The following is an 18,755-nucleotide window of genomic DNA, read 5'->3' on the forward strand; positions in this document are numbered from 1 at the left end:
ACACACACACACATGTGGAAAACGACAGACACGAAGGATATGTTTATTATTACATATTTTATTATAAATACGAATGTAATTTAATAACAAAGCATACTCTTTTTTTTATCACTCTGGCTATACAGGGAGTGACTAATGTTTCTGTAACTTGGACTTTTATTTGACATTCGCGTCTTTCTTGTGCGCATGCGTGTGTTACCCGGCAGTGAAACTCGCTTATTCACACAGGTGAACAACAGCAAAACAGACTCCGAGATCGTCCCGATATCAGAGATTAGACATGGGCAAAGGCGGCGGAACATTTGAGAGACTGTTGGGTATGTATTATATTTGATGTTTTCGGTGTTAATTCTGACTGACAGACCAATGAGTCTGTTAATGCTAACACTAGCCCAGCTTCAATAGTCACGGTAATGTTAGCCCTCAACATCTATTGTCTTTATTTTTCCCATCGAACATTCAAACACACCAGTGACACGAACTTAAACATGACATTGCGACTATCCTTTTCAGTTCAGTTCAAATTTATTGTGTTGTTAGTGTCCTACATAAATCAATTAATTTATCTTATGTAAGCTAGTTAGCAGCGCATCGGAGCTAAAGCTATTTTCAGGCCTCTATTTCACAAGCTACAAAAATCATAAAATAACAAATCATGTAAGGGTTTTTCCCTTTATGTAATCCGTCGTGTGTGTCTAATGTCATTGGCAGTGAATTTTGTTTGTCATTGACAAAATTTGCTGTTGGCAAGGCAATTCATCTATACAGCACATTTAATTTGGCATATTGTAATTGCATTTCAAATAAATATTTCAGTTTTCAGTTGCTCACACCTTTTGGAAAAGTGTCATTTGAGGATTTTGAAGGTGTATTTTAGTGTATTCCCGTTAGTCACGGTTGGTTCTTCCTGTTTGCTCATGTAATCGAGAGCTGCTATAAAGAGAGAGAGGATGTTTTGGTCCACTTACATACAGATTCACCACATAACAGTAACTTCCTGTTTCACACATCAGTTGCTTTTCCAAGACTTCACAAAGCTTTATCTGTACATCTATCTATCTATCTTGTAATTGTGCAATATTGATTAAATTGTGTACATTTCTGATTTTGAATTAGGTAACATGTACAATAATTTTAAAGTGAGATATCAAACAACAAAATAATCAATTAAAGTTTTCTTTCTTTTTTGTGAATATTGTGTAATTTGTATTTTGACTGCTTCACTAACGCTAGTTAGCAAGTTTTGTTAGCTTGATTTTTTTACAATGACTGAAGAAAATCTGATTTTATCTTAATGTGTAAGGTCACTCACTGTCCAGGACCACGATTGTTATTTGCAAAAGTTAATTTTAATGGACGGAACCAGATTTGCCGACCTGTACACAATGTACTCAATGGTTGGACGATCAACAGGATTGCCTCCGGTTGATTTGCTTTACTTCTACACCTACCTGATAGAGTAACCGAGCATAAAGAGAAACTGAGGGCATATAAATTGTTAGATGCCTATTTGCTGAATGGTCACATACACGACTTGTGTGGTACTTTCCGAAGTTCTGCCCAGCCAGCGCCAAGGCCAGAAGACAACCATGTAAAGAGTGACATTACAGTGCAATTTTAATGATGTGAATATTTTCTAGAAATAAAAAAATTCCAGATACAGCAAATACATTTTTTAACTTTGTATTTGATTATTCTTTCTTACAAGATTCTTCAAAAAGTCTAGTCACAAATCACAATCAATCACAACAATGTATACAATCAAAGATGATTCACAATTAATCACAATGGTTTAGAAGACATTATGCGATAAAATTTAAAAAGCCTGTACTCCGTAGATTCTTGCACCCAACAACACAACAAGATGACATTTTAAGCTCCTTATACAGCCGAATTTGTGCTGGTTTGTATTGGCCGCCTCCAGTTTTCCCTTTGTTTTGCCTCCAGCTAACGCCGTGACATAATTGTGACGTCAGCTCAAAAAGGGTCTTTACTGTCCAACCTGAACATGTTTTTTCCCCATGTTTCAGTAAACATATCTTGATAGAATTGATTCTGATCAGACATGTGATCCCTCCAATCTTTACAGATAAGGCTACCAGCCAGCTGCTGCTGGAGACCGACTGGGAGTCCATTCTGCAGATATGTGACCTCATTCGACAAGGCGATACGCAGTAAGAACATAAAACATTTGGTCATGTTTGCATGTCAGTCAAAGAGTAGGAGTCATAAATATTGCCTTGACTTCCTTATATACTGTTAATGACATTTCCCACCACCAGGGCAAAATATGCAATTGGTGCCATCAAGAAAAAACTCAATGACAAAAATCCACATGTAGCGCTGTATGCTCTTGAGGTAAGGGTCAATCCTCTTCATTATATGTTGAGCACTCTAGACCAGGGGCTTTCAAACTGGACGCAAAAAAGAAATTGAGGATAAAAAGTTTAAAGATAAATTGTAAAAAAAAAACTTGGAATAAATGACAAATACATTAAAGTGCCCCTATTATACTATTTAAAATTTTGTTTTGGAGGTCTCCTACAACAGGTTTCATGCATTTGCATTTTCCGCTTTAATCAACGTCTTGTGCAGAGTTGAGCTCGCAAGCTTTTCAAAGTATACTCCTTTGGTCGTGATCACGGAAAGACGAATTTGGTATGAGTGCACTATCTTGTGGACTTTGTTTTCAAGCGCTCAAGTCACTCGCATATGCACCGTTGAACGTGTGTGTGGACATCCGCGGCGCGGACCCTCTTGATGACAGAAATTACGTAACGCGGACGGCAGAAGTATACAGTACATTGGGCTTTAGAGCGCCTGTTGCAAACCATTCATAAACAGACGGAGCCATCTGACCAATCAGAGAAGAGGAGACCAAACACAACAGGGGCACGTTCAAGCTCAAACCGGTGCGCAACGTTTTGCTGCTGTTTCCGTGTTGAACAACATGTTTCATGGAAACTGTGTGCAACAGGGTTTGAGATACGTTTTCTCTTGTTTGGTGGGTGTCTAAAATGAGAGCCCAATCAGCAGCAACATGTATATAAACCACGCCATATTAAAGAGACAGCTCGCACAATGGATCCAAGTAAAGTCGTTTACAAATGTGTCTGCTGCAGCTCGGTATACGCAACAATTGAAGATATTAGGAGACATGTTTGTCGTAAGAGTTTTATGGTAAAGATATAGCATATCAACAGTGATCAGCAATAATGATAAGCCTAAATGTGATGATACACAGGGCAACTTTTTGAGCATTGTTGCTTGGGCACTTTCACATTGAAAATGGGCAATACATTTCTATCTGGATAATTTAGATCGGTCGTGGGCCCTGTCTCTCATCTGGTTGCCCGTTGACGACAACATTGCCCACCAACATTGCTCAAAAAGTTGCCCTGTGTATCATCACTTTAATACTCAAAATAAAAATAATAAGGCCATATAGATCATAACACAGTCTCGGAGACAAGAAGTGGAATATCCTTCACTTGAAATGTTTGTCTTTTCATCCTGAAATGCGAGGCAAATGTTGGATCACAATAATAAGGAACCACAGTTTCCACAATCAGAGCAGAGGAGGCTTGCTGAAAGAAGGGGATTAAAAATACTGAATCTGCGAACAAACTGTTTTCAGACACTGAGAAATGAGGTCATGCAGCAATGTACTGTATATTATGAGAAAATGAAAGTGTTTTTTGACCATGGATGCATGTAAACCTATTGTAGGAGACCCCAAAACAAAACTGAAAACCTTTAAAATAGCATAAGAGTAGCACTTTAATGTTGGGTACATACAAGAGATTCTAAAAAGAAAAGTTTTGTATTGTGCTCCCGATCAGTCAAGGTCATGTGTGTAAGTTAGCATTTGCTTGTCAACAGGTCCTGGAGTCAGTGGTGAAGAACTGTGGCCAGACGATTCATGATGAAGTGGCCTGTAAGCAGACAATGGAGGAGCTGAAGGAGCTGTTCAAGGTGATTGCTGCTAAATTCAACCTGTCTGTCCTGCAGACTGTTGCTTTAAGAGTCTTTGGCCCCGCCAAATGATCTTTCCAAGTGGGTCAGACCCAGTGAATCATGCTAAACTGTACTTCCTGATTGTGTCATCGTCGTCACATGTTTATTTTGCTGAGGGGAGTTCCAGAAGTAATCAGACAATAAACTTTGGATTTGGAGTTCTTTTGTTGATTTTCTGTGAGATTGACAACCCCAGAGAAGGATTTGAGGTGGCTTGATATATTGTTGTTCTCATGTGTGTGTTTTTATGAGCTGGTTAGTCAACTTCTGAGTTCAGAGCTCAGAGCTTGTTTTTTAAGCCATCACTGAGAGAATGTGACTCTTCTGTGTTTAGAAACAACCCGAACCGAATGTGAAGAACAAGATCCTTTATCTGATCCAGGCCTGGTCTCACGCCTTCCGCAACGAGCCCAAGTACAAAGTCATCCAGGATACCTATCAGATCATGAAGGTGGAAGGTAAGATTCATAAACTAAAGGGGAGTTCACACATACAGCAATTTGCAGTAACCAAAATGATATATTTATACACTACTGCAAGTTAAACAAAAATTTGCCAATGCAAAATAAATAGCAAAAACATTCGATTCGTTTTTAAATTAGAATGTCCGTAAAATAAGATGTGATTTTTGAATGGTGATTGACTTCACTCTCCGTCTCTCGCATAGTCGTGTCCGCACAGCTTTCATAGCACCGTGGATGGAAGTTCGACACACGTGCAGTGCAATTGATTTACAGTCACGCAGACAGTCACGTATGCAAGTTTGTGACATTAGATGCTTACTAGATATTCAAAGACTTGTTTTAACGATATAAAGGTGTATTTGCTGATTGTTGATGGTAGATAAGGAACTATTGTAGCATTTGCCATTATATTACTAATAATAGAAAAAGCAAATGCTATAATAGCTTTAAGTGGACCGTTTAAGTTCTTGGTTTAACAGCTCTGTCTAATAAAAGTATTAGATACTTTGATACTTACTGAAACACTTACAACTGAGACAATAAACTAACAAAGATGGAGAATGGGAGCTCGGATGCTCAGGCACTGGCGTTCTCAGCGCTTTCAAAATAAAAGTCTCACTTCCGACACATTGGCCATTAAAGAAAAACATATCTGCCAGCCAGTATCGATAATTAAAAACTGACAAATATCGTCTGATATATTGGCCTTGATGATATATCGGTCACTGGTTTTGCGCATTTATGCTGCCTACCAACAATGTAAGGGGATCCAACTGTACAAACATCTACTATGACAACAATACAGAATGCTAAAAATGCTGTATGTGTGGATGTGGCATCACAACAACAATAGTTGCTTATTGACCGCTATGACACTTTCTAAAGAAATACAATCACTTCTATTTGATCAGGTCACGTCTTCCCAGAGTTCAAGGAGAGTGATGCCATGTTTGCAGCAGAGAGGGTAAGAATAACTGTTGTGTAAAGCGAATACGTTCTACACACTCTCTGGGGTTTGGTTTGTCATGTTTTTTTTTTCTTTTTTTTTCAGGCCCCTGATTGGGTGGATGCAGAGGAGTGTCACAGATGTAGGGTTCAGTTTGGTGTTATGACCCGAAAGGTACAGACCGTTCCTTTGATAATCTACCATACTGAGCTATATAATGTTTATGAAGTAGCCTATATCAGTGTTTCTCAAAGATGTCCTGAGGACCCTCACCACATTTTGTATGTCTCCCTCATCTAACACCCTTAAATAGGACACTATTTGAGGGGTCAGCCATTTTTAGTGGTGTCCGAAACCATGCTGTATGTTATCGAGTGCACTCATTCAATCCCACAATGCACCGCAATAACGAGTATACAACCGATGTGCACTCAACGGCTAGAGAATACCCATAATGCACTCTGACTGTCACGTCGAATGAATTCCCGCGTCTCGCCCTTGGCTGAATCATCCATCCATTTTCTAAGCTGCTGGTCCAATGTGGGTACAGTGTAATATCATGCTGGTATAAATTCCTTTTTAGATGATTATTGTTTAATTATAGTTTATACATGCTAGTTTCCATGACAGAGTTCGAAGATGCATCTTTTCATTACTACTGGAGCTGCCAGTTTGCAAAGTTTCAAATGATTTTTAAACTCCAAGCCAAAACTATGCAAAAGCAGCTGCCCATTCGGCGCACTCAGTGGAGTAATGTAGAGAATTTAGGGGGCAATTTCAAATACCGCTTCGAATTGGGTGCCTGACGTGGGACACATCCAAAATGTGCAGTGATGGGGGGGCTCCAGGACAGGTTTGAGAAGCACTGGCCCATGTAAGCTGATCTCATGATGTATAATGGCTGGTGGCTCTTCATTCAGCACCACTGCAGGGCATGTGGGCAGATTTTCTGTGGGAAGTGCTCTTCGAAGTACTCTACCATTCCCAAGTTTGGCATTGAGAAGGAGGTGCGAGTGTGTGAGCCCTGCTTTGAGATTCTCAACAAGTGAGTATATGTGAAGACTGATATCTATAACTTGCTATGTTTTAATTCAATGTTGGGAATTTAATTTATGCGCGAAATTAGAATAACACATAAAACATTTGCGATCAAAGCAGCGTTTCCATATCTTGTGTTCAAGAAAACAAAATCGTCACTTACTGGGTATTTGGTGCTGAATATCTGTTATAAATATGGGAATTTTGCTGCAGTTGGGAAACCATTTAGGCTCTTTTTCCTACATCATAAATGACTTGCAGTTCAGAGCGCGCAGATGAAACGCAGACACGGTCATGTTATCTTGTATTCGGACGCCTTATGTTTGGGAACGCAATCGTGTGAAACGCTTCTGCGAAGGGAATTAACGCAAATCATTCATGACAGACTTTGACTCAGACTTTGACTGAACGATCAAACCAACATTTGAGATGCTGTGATGTGATTGGTCTGCTGGTTAGTCCAGTGATCCAATCACATCTTCTGAGGCAAAGTTATTTTGGTTTGTTTTAATGCATCGAGAGATTTATTCGGTAAATGTGTTTCCATCATAGTTTATGCACATGTCTTCTTAATGGATAAAACAAATTCCACATCAATTAAATTTTTTGAATTTACTCGCATCTTGGCATTTCCATCCAGCTTTTTTTTTTTATGTAAAATCCCCAAATTCTTATTAAAATTGGTGGATAGAACCACAGCTACTGTGTTGTTCATTTAGTTTTTTTACTGTCATGATGCCTATAATAATTCACACAAAAATGAAATCTCACAAAAGGAGATTTTTGTTGTTGTTGTAAGACTCTTCATACAGCTGCCAAATTTTGAAATCAATTGTGAGTCGAGTATCATGCTTGGGGTGGGGTGCGTTTGACACACTACCATTCGAAATAGGGCTGAACGATTAATTGCATTTGCGATAATATCGCAATATGACGTCACTGTCTAAATCGGTGTATAATAGTGATGGGAAGTCCGGATCATTTTACTGACTTGGATCTTTGAATCTCGTTCATCAAAATGAACAAATCTTTTTTCCAAGAAATTTTGTTCATTTCAGCAGAATATAATTACATGTTAACGTCCAAATTCTCCAATACATCTACTTGCGCAACGTTAATCACATTTTGAATAATAGAAAATGTATAATGCAACCAAGGCCCAATGATGAGAAACAGAAAATGATTTATTCATTGCTTAGCTGGGTCTTCAGGCTATGCGGTCTGTTAGTTTACCTCACCTCCCGATCTGAATATTTTGTCACGTCACATAAGCTGAGTTATGCAGTGTGTACCGGATACAGAAATTATTAGTTCACTTCTCGAGTCTTTAGGTTCGAGTCGTTCGTTCCTTTGGCCCCTAAAAGTATGTTGTTATAATATGTAGGTATTTGCTTTAGCAAAGTGATTTTCCCCATCATACGGATAAAGTTTAAAGCATTAACCAACTCTTTACCACATTTTCAGTTTTATGGAAAATAACCATCATGACAGAAATACGCACATTTATAATTTGTAATTGGAGAAAACCTACAATTTGAGACCAGAAACGTATCAAGTAACTGTAAGAGTTAAGAAAAATACTGACTGCGCGCTTGTTTATAAGAAAGTTTGGGAACTCATTTCTGTATTCAATACACCTGTCACGTCACGTGACAAAGGAACAAATGACTCGGACCTGAAGACTCAGGAGGTGAGCTAGTCATTTCTGTCTCCTGTACAGAACCTATTGGATGTTGTGCATGTGCGTTCAACACAAACTGAACGAATCTTTCTCTGAGAAAACTCGAGTCATAATAAAGATTTGTTCAAAATGAAGTAATCGTTCATGATCAGCCCATCACTAGTGTATAACGAATCGTTTACTCAGAACACCTCTGAAATGAGAACGCAAGTGTGCTTTACCCCATTTAGCAAGAGTGGCTAGTAAGAATTAGCCTTAACTATCCACAGTATTTTCAGGTTATTTATATGACAATTGTGTAGAAAATTACCTATTAAATCATTAAGTTTAGATTGGAGTGAGTTGAAACCAAGAACAAAGCAAAAAGCAAGTTGTTGTTAGCTAGCTGCTAATTGTATTTGATTGTATATGGTGGAAAATGAGACTATTATTTAAAATAAACTTTTTTTAATGCTATTTTTTTTAATGCTACTTTTTTATATTGATATTATTATACACCAAAATAATTATCAGGTCTAGCAAAAAAGGATCTTATCGGTGTCTGATAATTGCATAGCTTATATATAATTTGGAAGAGTTTGTAAACTGAATAATTCTCAGCCACAGTCCAGAAGAAAATGAGGGGCCAAAAAAAAAGAGTGAGCAACCAAGTGTAAACAGTGAGGAACAAAAGAAACAAACATCAAGGTAAGAGATCATACATAATATGAGATATCAAAATAAAATAAGCAAAAATCACAAACTGTTTCTTTGCTTTTATTTTAAATTTATTGTCAGTATTGGGCTCGCAGATCAACTGGGTAGGGCTACTTTTAACTGTGTGTTTGGAAGACCATGTTGACCCAGGAAAAACCCTGTAACATATAGGTCTGGCCTACAGGAAAGAACAGTTTATGTTTAATCTATCTAATATTGTGTTGGTCATACCATGCAATTATTTATTGCTTGTATTTGTTGAATAAAACAGAAGATAAAGAGCTTAAAAAAGAATAGCATATTAATTGCTTAAATATCGACTATTTTCCAAAATCGTTCAGCCCTAATTCAAAAGTTTGGGGACAGTACATTTTTGTTTGTTTGTTAATTAATACTTTTTTTCAGCAAGGGTGTATTAAATTAATCAAAAGTGACAGTTGCTCCCTATGCAGATAGTCCCGTATCAGTCACTTATGACTCATCACAGTTAGGTGTAGCTTATGTAGGCATTTGATTGAAAGGTAGCTCACTACGTTTTTGAATGTTGCAACTTTTAATCCCCCCCCCCCCCCACAATATATTGTAATATATTTTTGTATTGTAATCTTATCTTTGAGTTGTCCCTCATGTTCATAAGCCTGCTGACTTCCAGAGATTGACCAGGTTGATTGTGTCTCCTAAACCCTCCTCTTCACCAGCCACCCGTCCCTCTCTCCCCCTCCTAGAAAAGCTGAAGGGAAGGCCGCCAGCGCTGGGCAGTCCGAGCTTCCCCCTGAGTACCTGACCAGCCCTCTGTCCCAGCAGTCTCAGGTAGTGCCCACCGAAGCAGTAAGTAGTTACATTTCATAGAGTGTTCACACTCATGGGCGTCACAATTATGAAGCATGCCACCAAAATGTATAAAAACGGACAATAATACAAGAGTTTAATCATCATCACCAGTTTATTTGGATCTTAAATGCAAAGCAATTTTGAGGCTCATGGGTGAGAGCACATATTACTGTCGAGTTTGTGTGCTTACTGTCAATCCCACTCCAATCAGTAATGAACGCAACATTTAAAGGTGAAGTGTATCATTTCTGTGCCACTAGTTTAAACAAACAGACTGTTTTCAGATTAGTTTGTTTATTTGCTATTATAATTACAACATTGCTAAAAAGTTTGGGGTTGGTAAGATTTTATAAAATGTTTTTGAAAGAAGTCTCCTATGCTTGCGGCGAAGTTCTTTATCGTTCTTCGCCTAGAGCTTAAAAAGACGTTTGAAATACGTGAGCAGTGATATACTGTTAGTGAACATCCCAACGCCGTCCACGCTGCTGAGAGCGAAGGTTAGATGAATATGTGCTGTGCGCTTTCCTCTCGATAACAAGTAAACACAACAAAAATGACAGCGGTGAGAAAACGACACTTAAAGTGTCTCTGATTGGCTACAATGATCAACAAGGGGATATCAGGGGATAGACAGCACTTTCAAACGCTCCCGTGTGTATCTGTGTAAGCACTCGGTGAAGAGCGTAAAGATGTCATAGTTGATCATTGTAGCCAATCACAGACAATTGTGTTGAGCGCATAAACACAATGGCCAATCAGAGGAATTTAAGAATCTGTTCAACAGCGCTCAAAATGCAATAGAGGGAAAGGCTGATATCGTCACATGTTTTATATTTCAGTACCGAAGTTGGTACTTTTGACCACTCACTCTACTCCAGATCCAGATATTTTACATTATTACAGCTCCTTTCTTCCCAATCTGTCCCGAACGCGTCGTTTTCGCTAAAAGCCCCTCCTTCCGAAATATGAAATGTGCTGTGATTGGTTAGCTGGCCCAGTGTGTTGTGATTGGCAGCACGTAGCGCGTGTTCGCAAAATGCCACACTTCTTCATAACTTCTAGTTCTTCTCTAGTGTAAATTGTCAAATGGATTTCAAGCACGGACTTTGCAATACATTTTAACACTAAGTTTGTCAGCCTTGGAAAAAACAGAAACCGAACCGAAATTAACCAGAGAAGATTTCCACGGGAAAGAAGGTGGAGCCTCAGAGCCACACCCACCTATTACATCATCAACACAGACCAATGGTAGTTTGAAGGTGTTTACCAGCCGGGGCGAACAAATCAACTGTTTCCAACTCCCGAAACAAACACAAAATGGACTTCGTTTTCGCCTGATTTTGTTCAATGTTTGGTGTTTGACGTCACAACAGCTTGAAGTATATTGGGGCCTTAAATATCTTTACTGTCACTTTTGATCAATTTAATGCATCCTTGCTGAATGAAAGTATTCATTGCTTTAAAAAAATCTTACTGACTAAAGACTTTTAGTGGTGTATTTTCACACCAATTATGCAGTTTCACACCAAATATAGAGCCAATGTTTTGTCCGGCTAACAGATTGCGGTTTCATTTGGTACCGTTAATAGTGTAGAAATTACACTCTTCACCTTTAATGTAGATGTACAGCATATCAGTGATCATGTCAGTGTCGGTGTTGGTGTTTTTATTTTATTTATCATTTTTTAACTTGCCCGAATCGGTGGAAGGCAGTGATATGACCCCTTATTAATTAATAATTATTATTAATTTCAGTTTAAACTGTAAACTCTTTATGTAATGTTCTTATACCCCCTTTTTTGTAGACCCAATAGTATAACATTTTAATACTGGCCAATATTCTTATTTAAAAAAAAAAAAAATGTGTCAGCCAAAATGTCTATACGTGTGCCTTGCTAATATTTAAATGAAAACAAATTTGAATGAAAATGCGCCCAGCCCCCTCTCCTCACCTGCCTGTTGTTTCGTCCTGACTACCTCTTGCTGCTCTGCTCCTCAGATGCCCCCGAAAAGAGACGAGGCCGCGCTGCAGGAGGAAGAGGAGCTGCAGCTGGCCATCGCTCTGTCTCAGAGTGAAGCGGAGGAGAAGGAGAGAATGGTGAGATGGCTACAAGATAACGCTGCTGTCTGCAGAAATGAAGGGGCACGTGATGATCTTGTGTGTGTGTTTACAGAGACAGAAGAACCCTTACTCTGCGTACCCCAAAGCAGATCCCACCCCTGTGACTTCCTCTGCCCCTCCTGTCAGCACTCTCTACTCCTCAGCTGTGGTAAGAGTCCTTCATTTAAGTAATGAATTGGCGATAACATTTTTCTTTAGAGGCTAAATTGTTCCGCTTTTTACATTTCAGAACTCATCGGCTCCATCAGCCGAAGACGTGGATCCAGAGGTAAAAACAATCATTTAAAGGAATGGTTACACTTGCATTTATTCACTTTGGAGACACTTTTAGCCAAAGTGACTTACAATTGAGTAAAAGCGATTTTAGGCAATAAACACGAAAAATCCTCATTCATTTACCCTCATATCAAGACTATGAATGTATATTAGTAAAGTAAATATGCTGAAGTTAAAAAAAATTAAAAAAAGGTTATTGCAACATTTTATCTCATAATTGACTTTTTTTTCTTACAATTGCGAGTTATAAAGTCCAATTCTAATGGGGAAAAAATACTTATTTTTTTTATAATTGTGACTTTTTATCTTGAAATTTAGACATTTTTTTCTAGCAATGTATGACTTTATATCACAGAATTCTGACTTGATAACTAAAGAAAACTAGAGAAAAAAAAGTAAAAAAAAGTATTAGAAAAAAAGAAAATTAGTAGAAAAAAAGTATTCTTTCCTCAGAATTTGACATAACTCGCTATTGCAAGTTTATATTTCACAATTCTGAGAAAAGAAGTCAGAATTGTGCGAGGAAAAAAATCGCAATTATCTTTTAAATTGTTTTATTCTGTGGCGGAAACAAGCTTCCATACTCAAAAATAAAGTAATATTGTGAAATATTATTTTCAGCTGGCCCGTTACCTGAACAGAACTTACTGGGAGAAGAAACAGGAAGAGGTTCGCAAGAGTCCCACACCCTCTGCTCCCGCTCCTGTTTCACTGGCTGAGCCCGTGCCAATCAGCCAACCAGTGGAAAGCCACGCTCCAGTCCAACCCATCAACATAGTGGAGGTACTTGGAGCTCTAAAATGGATAGTCACTGTTTAACATTACTCATGTTCTCCGCTGAATGTCTTGCGTCTGTTTCTTCAGCAGCAGTATCAGAATGGAGAATCTGAGGAGAACCACGAGCAGTTCCTGAAGGCCTTGCAGAATGCCGTCACCACGTTCCTTAACCGAATGAAGAGCAACCACATGCGCGGCCGCAGCATCACCAATGACAGCTCCGTGCTCTCTCTCTTCCAATCCATTAACAACATGCACCCTCAGCTGCTGGAAATACTCAACCAGCTGGATGAAAAGAGAAGTGAGTCATGTGCGCATGTTTGTGTTTCAGGCCCGTTTCCACCTGGTATCAACATTATTGAACAGTGCTAAATATAGGTGCAAATTGGCCTCCAAAACATGTGATCTGGTCAATGGCTGCATGTACTATTTAATAAAACCGTTAATTATTGAGAACGAGAATAATCTTAATATGGTTTAATCGTCAGTTAGTGAGGTTTTTCCCTTGTGCACTGAAAACGTCAACAAGTGAATTTGATTTTTACTGTTAAATTCTTTTAAATTCAATTTACGTTTTGTAAAATGGGACAATCATTTGGATCAAAACAATATTTAGATAGGTCAGTAGGTAGGGAGTAGTGATGTCAAAAAGATCTATATTTTAATATGTATTGATACCGAAATATCGGAAACGCTCGAATACTCATCTGCAGTATCGATACACCGACTCCAACTGCACATTCACTTTCTTTTCTCTCTGATGGTGAATTGACACACATCTTGCCAAGATACTTGCCAAAAAGCCCATCTTGCCAAGTATTCATGTGAACAGTCAGTTTTGGAATCTAATTAGTTGAGAAAGATAACGCATGTTGTGTAACAGTGCATACGCTCTTAAAGTGACAGCAGCCTAATAAACCTGCTGCTGTCTGTCATGATAATCAAAGAACCAAAGGCGAAGAGAAAATCACTCTCTGCTCTTGACTGAATAACTTCTTCTAAATCTAATTTCTAAATTTATAAACTTCTAAATTGTAAGCATTAATCAGTATTTGATATTTGAAAGCTATCCAGTGTTATTTTACATCTGATTACTTTAATTTCTGTAGTATTGAATGTATATATTGGCATGCTCATTTCTCTCTTTATTCTATTATATTTATTTGTGCTATCGAATGTAATTTGTTTATTTGTTCTCATTTTATTACTGATTGTTTACTTGTCTTTTTTTAAATGTATATAGGGCAGTTTTCCCCATGGTATCAAAAATGGTATAGAATATTGATATTTTTTGCAAGGTATCGTATCGAAGTTGGAAATTCCAGTACTGCTACAACACTAATAGGTAGATAGTTTAGTAGGTATAAGGATTTGGTTGCTTGCTTGGTAGGTTAGGTTTATTGGACGTTATATTGTTTGGTTGGTAGGTGGGTTAGGCAGATTTTTATGAATGATATAGGAGAAGATAAATTCATTGATAAACATTACTAGGTTTTAAAAGATCTTTTTTAGATTACAATTAACTCATTGTTTTTTAGTTATCAGTAGCCATGATACTAATGCACTAACCAATGTTGGCTAATTAGATTATTTTAAAAAATATTTACTAAAATAATTTGAAATAAATTTGAAAATTAATCAATTTAAATAATGATCAAAACTATTTTTTACCTAATCTTTTTGTTTGAAACTTGCAGTGTAGAAAGCTTGATACAAAATGAGCTTTTACTAGTGTATTATTGTAGCTTGGTGGTTTCTCAGAGTGAATTCTAAGGTCTCGAGATGCTGAATGTCGTCTTCTCTCTCTCTATCAGTGTACTATGAGGGTCTTCAGGACAAGCTGGCGCAGGTGCGTGACGCGCGGGCGGCACTGAACGCTCTGAGAGAGGAGCACCGGGAGAAGCTGCGACGGACTGCAGAGGAGGCTGAGAGACAGAGACAAATCCAGCTTGCCCAGAAACTGGAGATCATGAGGCAGAAGAAACAGGCGAGTCGCTTTTCTGTTTACCGTTGAATCACGTGACGAGGGGGGGAAACTGACTGTGATTGGTTGATGCAGGAGTATCTGGAGATGCAAAGGCAGCTGGCGATTCAGCGTCTGCAGGAGCAGGAGAAGGAGAGACAGATGCGCCTGGAGCAGCAGAAACACACCATTCAGATGAGAGCACAGATGCCTGCCTTCTCTCTGCCTTACTCACAGGTGCGCACCTCTACATCCACACTTTTGACACAGGCAGCCTGCCATAGTGTGCAGACGAAGTAATCAGGCATGATGAATAATATTGTAATATAAGTTAACAAGTAAATGCAAGATTTGTATATCTTTGTAGATATATGAAAGTTTTTTTTTTTTTACTAAATTAATACAGGGAATAATATCAAATCATTTTCAAATGAATCAGACTTTCCATCTCTTTATTGCTATTAAAGTTTAAATGAGAGACATTTTAAACATCTCAGTCTTAACCATCTCAGTTTTATATTCATACTAAAGTTACATGACAAAGACGCATCATGAAACTAGTCAAACACTGCTTACAGGCCAAAGTTTTTTATATTTTCATATTTTTCATAAACTATAAATCTGTTGGCTAATCCTTTAATTGATCAGATGAAAAATCCAAAACTTAATCCATTATTTAAAAAAAAAAAAAAATTATTCCACAACCTTGCCAATGTTGTGCACCAGTCAGTGTGAAAATTGAGGGTAATGAAAACAAATATATTTCATGTATCTATATAGGCTGTGCTGTACATTATTTGCAAAAAAGTAATAGTATAAATATTATATTGTTAACAAAAAATCTGATTGCTTGTCATTTAAAGGCAACCCTTTTTTTTCATAAATAACAAAATGTAAATAATGGGTCAATACACGATCAATCCTTATCTTCAAAATGTGTTTTTGTCTTGCCCTGATTCACTTTGGTAAGCCTATTTTAAGTGTTTATAATATTTTTATAATTAGTGTTAAAATCACTAAGTTAAAAATGATGATTAATCAAAACAAAAGCACTAATGGTAACTTGCAGGAGGAATGCAAACGTTCACTCATCTGAACAAAGCAATTATTACATTTTATTCCCTATTACAAGAGTCCCTTTACAGTTACAGCTGTCATAAAAGTACGGTTGCATGTGTTACATGTAGAATTATAAACCTGCATTTAACCTCCAACAAGTATTTTAGCAAAATGTATATTTTAGTCAGAACTAGTGCTCTGTCGCCCCTGCTTCAGTCTGTAAAGTTTAATGGAGACCCAGACAATCATTTCTGTGAAATGGAAATAATCGCTTGAGTTAAAATGCACAGACCCAATGAATTGATAATCCAATTCTGATTGTTGTGATTCTCACTGATTTGATCGATTAGTTGTTGCAGCCTTGTTTGTAATTTTCTGTTTGCAGATGCAGTCGCTGCCTCCTAACGTGGCCGGAGGGGTGGTGTATCCCCCCGCTGGCCCTCCCAGTTATCCAGGCACGTTCAGTCCTGCTGGTTCAGTGGAGGGGTCGCCCATGCATGGAGTCTACATGAACCAGCCCGGACAGACGTCTGCTGGTGGCCCGTACCAGGCCATGCCTGCAGGTCGCCCAAACATCCTTTACCTTTTGTTAACGATTTAACTAGATAAGCTTTCTAATGTGCTACAATTTATTTTTTCACATTTATTAATAGAATCTCTACCCACTGTTTTTTAGATCCCAACATGGTGAACGCTTACATGTATCAGCCTGCAGGCACCAGCGGGCAGCCAGTCGCCCCTGGACAAGCCCCTCCCACAACCACCCCTGCCTACACTAACTACCAGCCCACACCCACGCAGGGCTACCAGGTCAGGACACCCCGTGCAGAATAAAAGCCTTACATTTACCTAAAACCATCATATTCTTTTACAGCATTACAAGTACTAGGGCTGGGTTGAAAAACTGATTTTATCCGATTCTCACTTCAGTGAACCGAAATGGATTCTTAAATGCCAATAATCAATATTTGATTCTGTTGTTTTCAGTTGATGTGTGAACAAAACTTTACGAACACTATTTGTAACGTACTCCCCATCCAATAAATCCAAATACGTTTTGTGGTTTGTTACTTTTGAAATTAAACGTAGGTGTGTCGTTGCTTGTCACCTGCTTTTAAAATCTAAGCCATGAAATACTCAAGTGCCTTTGATTTTTTTTTCTTATAAGTGAAACCATCCCTACACACAAAGAGCACCGAGACACTGAAGTTACACCCCGTGCAGCACTTCTTACATTCCTTGTATTTATGAAACGTAGTCACAGTTTTCAATTAATGTCAATTTTATTAAGAAATTCAAACAATAAGTGCTGTTTTGGCGCTCTTAATGTGATCGCTGTGGCATGTCAGTTTAAGAGCTATTGTGAGCTGATTGTTACGGTACAAAATAAACATGAATGAACATCAGAAGGTATATTGAAAGATACAGTACAACTTACTGAAATTGATCATGTCACGTGTAATCGTTCAGTGAGTGTTTTATCGCGGAAAGATAAAACCGCTTGTAAAGTCATGTAACGTTACGTTTTTCTCAGAAAAAAGCCATTCAATGCGTCCATAAACTCGATAATTGGCTAGAAAAATAACCTCTAAAGAAGAGCATTTTGATAAATGCATTTTGTCATATTCATTATATTTTTACTTAAGCTGTTTTTCAATATTTAATGTATGTTTGAATAAATCTGTGATGATAAACAAGTCTATATGACAGCCACCATTTAAATTTTTATATTTCAAAAACTAATTGGTGTAGAAACATTTATGTCATTAAAAGATTATCACAACTTTATTATAAAAACTGCCTTGTGTAATTTAAATGCATACAAGTCCGTTGTTATTTTAACTGACAGGGTTCCCCACATAGTTAACTGTTTTAGTTGAAAGATTTTTTCCTTCAGGATTAATTGACGTACTGTACCTGATATATACATCCAAATGAATTAATATCGAATTAAATTGAATCAAGATCAGAATTGAATCAAATTTCAAGCTCAATCGAAAACGAATCATGAAATGTATGTCTATTCCCAGCCTTAAAAAAATACTTTTATTTCCTTCAGGAAGTGCAAGTCTGCTTTGTGTAGCATAAAGGTTGAATATTGAGTATGAATGTTTACATGTTGTGTCTCTAGAACGTGGTGTCCCAAGCTCAGAGTTTGCCCCCTATGTCCCAGGCTGCCCCCACCAATGGCATTGCCTACATGGGCTACCAGCCATACAACATGCAGGTATGCTTTACTATATCTATTTACTATTTTCTACAAATTCGTGGCTTGCATTAAACCTGTATGTCTCAGATCTGATGTCATTCCCAAAAACCATACAGGATGTAAAGTTTGATTGCATTCTGTTGCAGAATATGATGAGCGCTCTTCCGGGACAAGACCCCAACATGCCCCCCCAACAGCCCTACATGCCTGGGCAGCAGCCTATGTACCAGCAGGTCAGAAGTGTTATGGTTAAACATTTCATTGTGTGGAATAGCATACTCGCATACTACTCTCTTACCATTTTGAGTGTATTTTTTACACATCTTAGACATATTTTACCTTATGGTAGTGTTGTCAAAAGTACCGACTTCGGTATCAAGTCAGTATTAAAATTTTCAAAATGTGACGATACCAGCATTTCCCTCTAGCATTTTGAGCGCTGTTGAACGGATTCTTAAACGCCTCTGGTTTGCAGGGATTAAAGTTCTCCGTCGCTATGACGGATTTCCGTCAATTGCAGGGTTCCCGTCTGTCCTTAATGTCTTAAATTCACTTTTCATAATGTTAAGGCCGTAAATAGGCTTTCATTTCTCAAATAGTGTGATAAATGTCTTAATTTTAGTTTGAATAGGTCTTAAATTAAGGAAAGACGAGGTGTATTCACCCTGCTGAGGGG

At 38.0% G+C, this 18,755-nt stretch overlaps 1 protein-coding gene across 28 annotated transcripts in view; it reads left to right on the forward strand.

The window, feature by feature from the left end:
- The window catches only part of hgs (hepatocyte growth factor-regulated tyrosine kinase substrate), a 23,736-nt gene continuing 4,981 nt past the window's right edge, over positions 1-18,755 (forward strand). For 2 of the 28 annotated variants that reach the window (XM_077211715.1, XM_077211714.1), the window contains exons 1-21: positions 185-317; positions 2,090-2,174; positions 2,283-2,358; positions 3,883-3,975; positions 4,352-4,475; positions 5,393-5,445; positions 5,533-5,601; positions 6,348-6,472; positions 8,747-8,833; positions 9,541-9,670; positions 11,673-11,771; positions 11,848-11,943; positions 12,025-12,063; positions 12,693-12,854; positions 12,936-13,149; positions 14,663-14,835; positions 14,908-15,048; positions 16,256-16,433; positions 16,547-16,680; positions 18,002-18,097; positions 18,226-18,312. In XM_077211715.1, coding sequence (XP_077067830.1) covers positions 281-317; positions 2,090-2,174; positions 2,283-2,358; positions 3,883-3,975; positions 4,352-4,475; positions 5,393-5,445; positions 5,533-5,601; positions 6,348-6,472; positions 8,747-8,833; positions 9,541-9,670; positions 11,673-11,771; positions 11,848-11,943; positions 12,025-12,063; positions 12,693-12,854; positions 12,936-13,149; positions 14,663-14,835; positions 14,908-15,048; positions 16,256-16,433; positions 16,547-16,680; positions 18,002-18,097; positions 18,226-18,312 — 2,298 coding nt within the window. In that variant the 5' untranslated portion in view covers positions 185-280. Of the gene's footprint in view, positions 318-2,089; positions 2,175-2,282; positions 2,359-3,882; positions 3,976-4,351; positions 4,476-5,392; positions 5,446-5,532; positions 5,602-6,347; positions 6,473-8,746; positions 8,834-9,540; positions 9,671-11,672; positions 11,772-11,847; positions 11,944-12,024; positions 12,064-12,692; positions 12,855-12,935; positions 13,150-14,662; positions 14,836-14,907; positions 15,049-16,255; positions 16,434-16,546; positions 16,681-18,001; positions 18,098-18,225; positions 18,313-18,755 lie in introns of all 28 variants that reach the window. The other 26 variants (XM_077211726.1, XM_077211725.1, XM_077211731.1 and 23 more) reach the window with 22 other exon arrangements.

This window comes from Siphateles boraxobius, unplaced genomic scaffold (genome assembly GCF_051911475.1).
Source record: "Siphateles boraxobius isolate OS27281-9 unplaced genomic scaffold, OSU_SipBor_1 66, whole genome shotgun sequence".
NCBI lineage: Eukaryota > Metazoa > Chordata > Actinopteri > Cypriniformes > Leuciscidae > Siphateles > Siphateles boraxobius.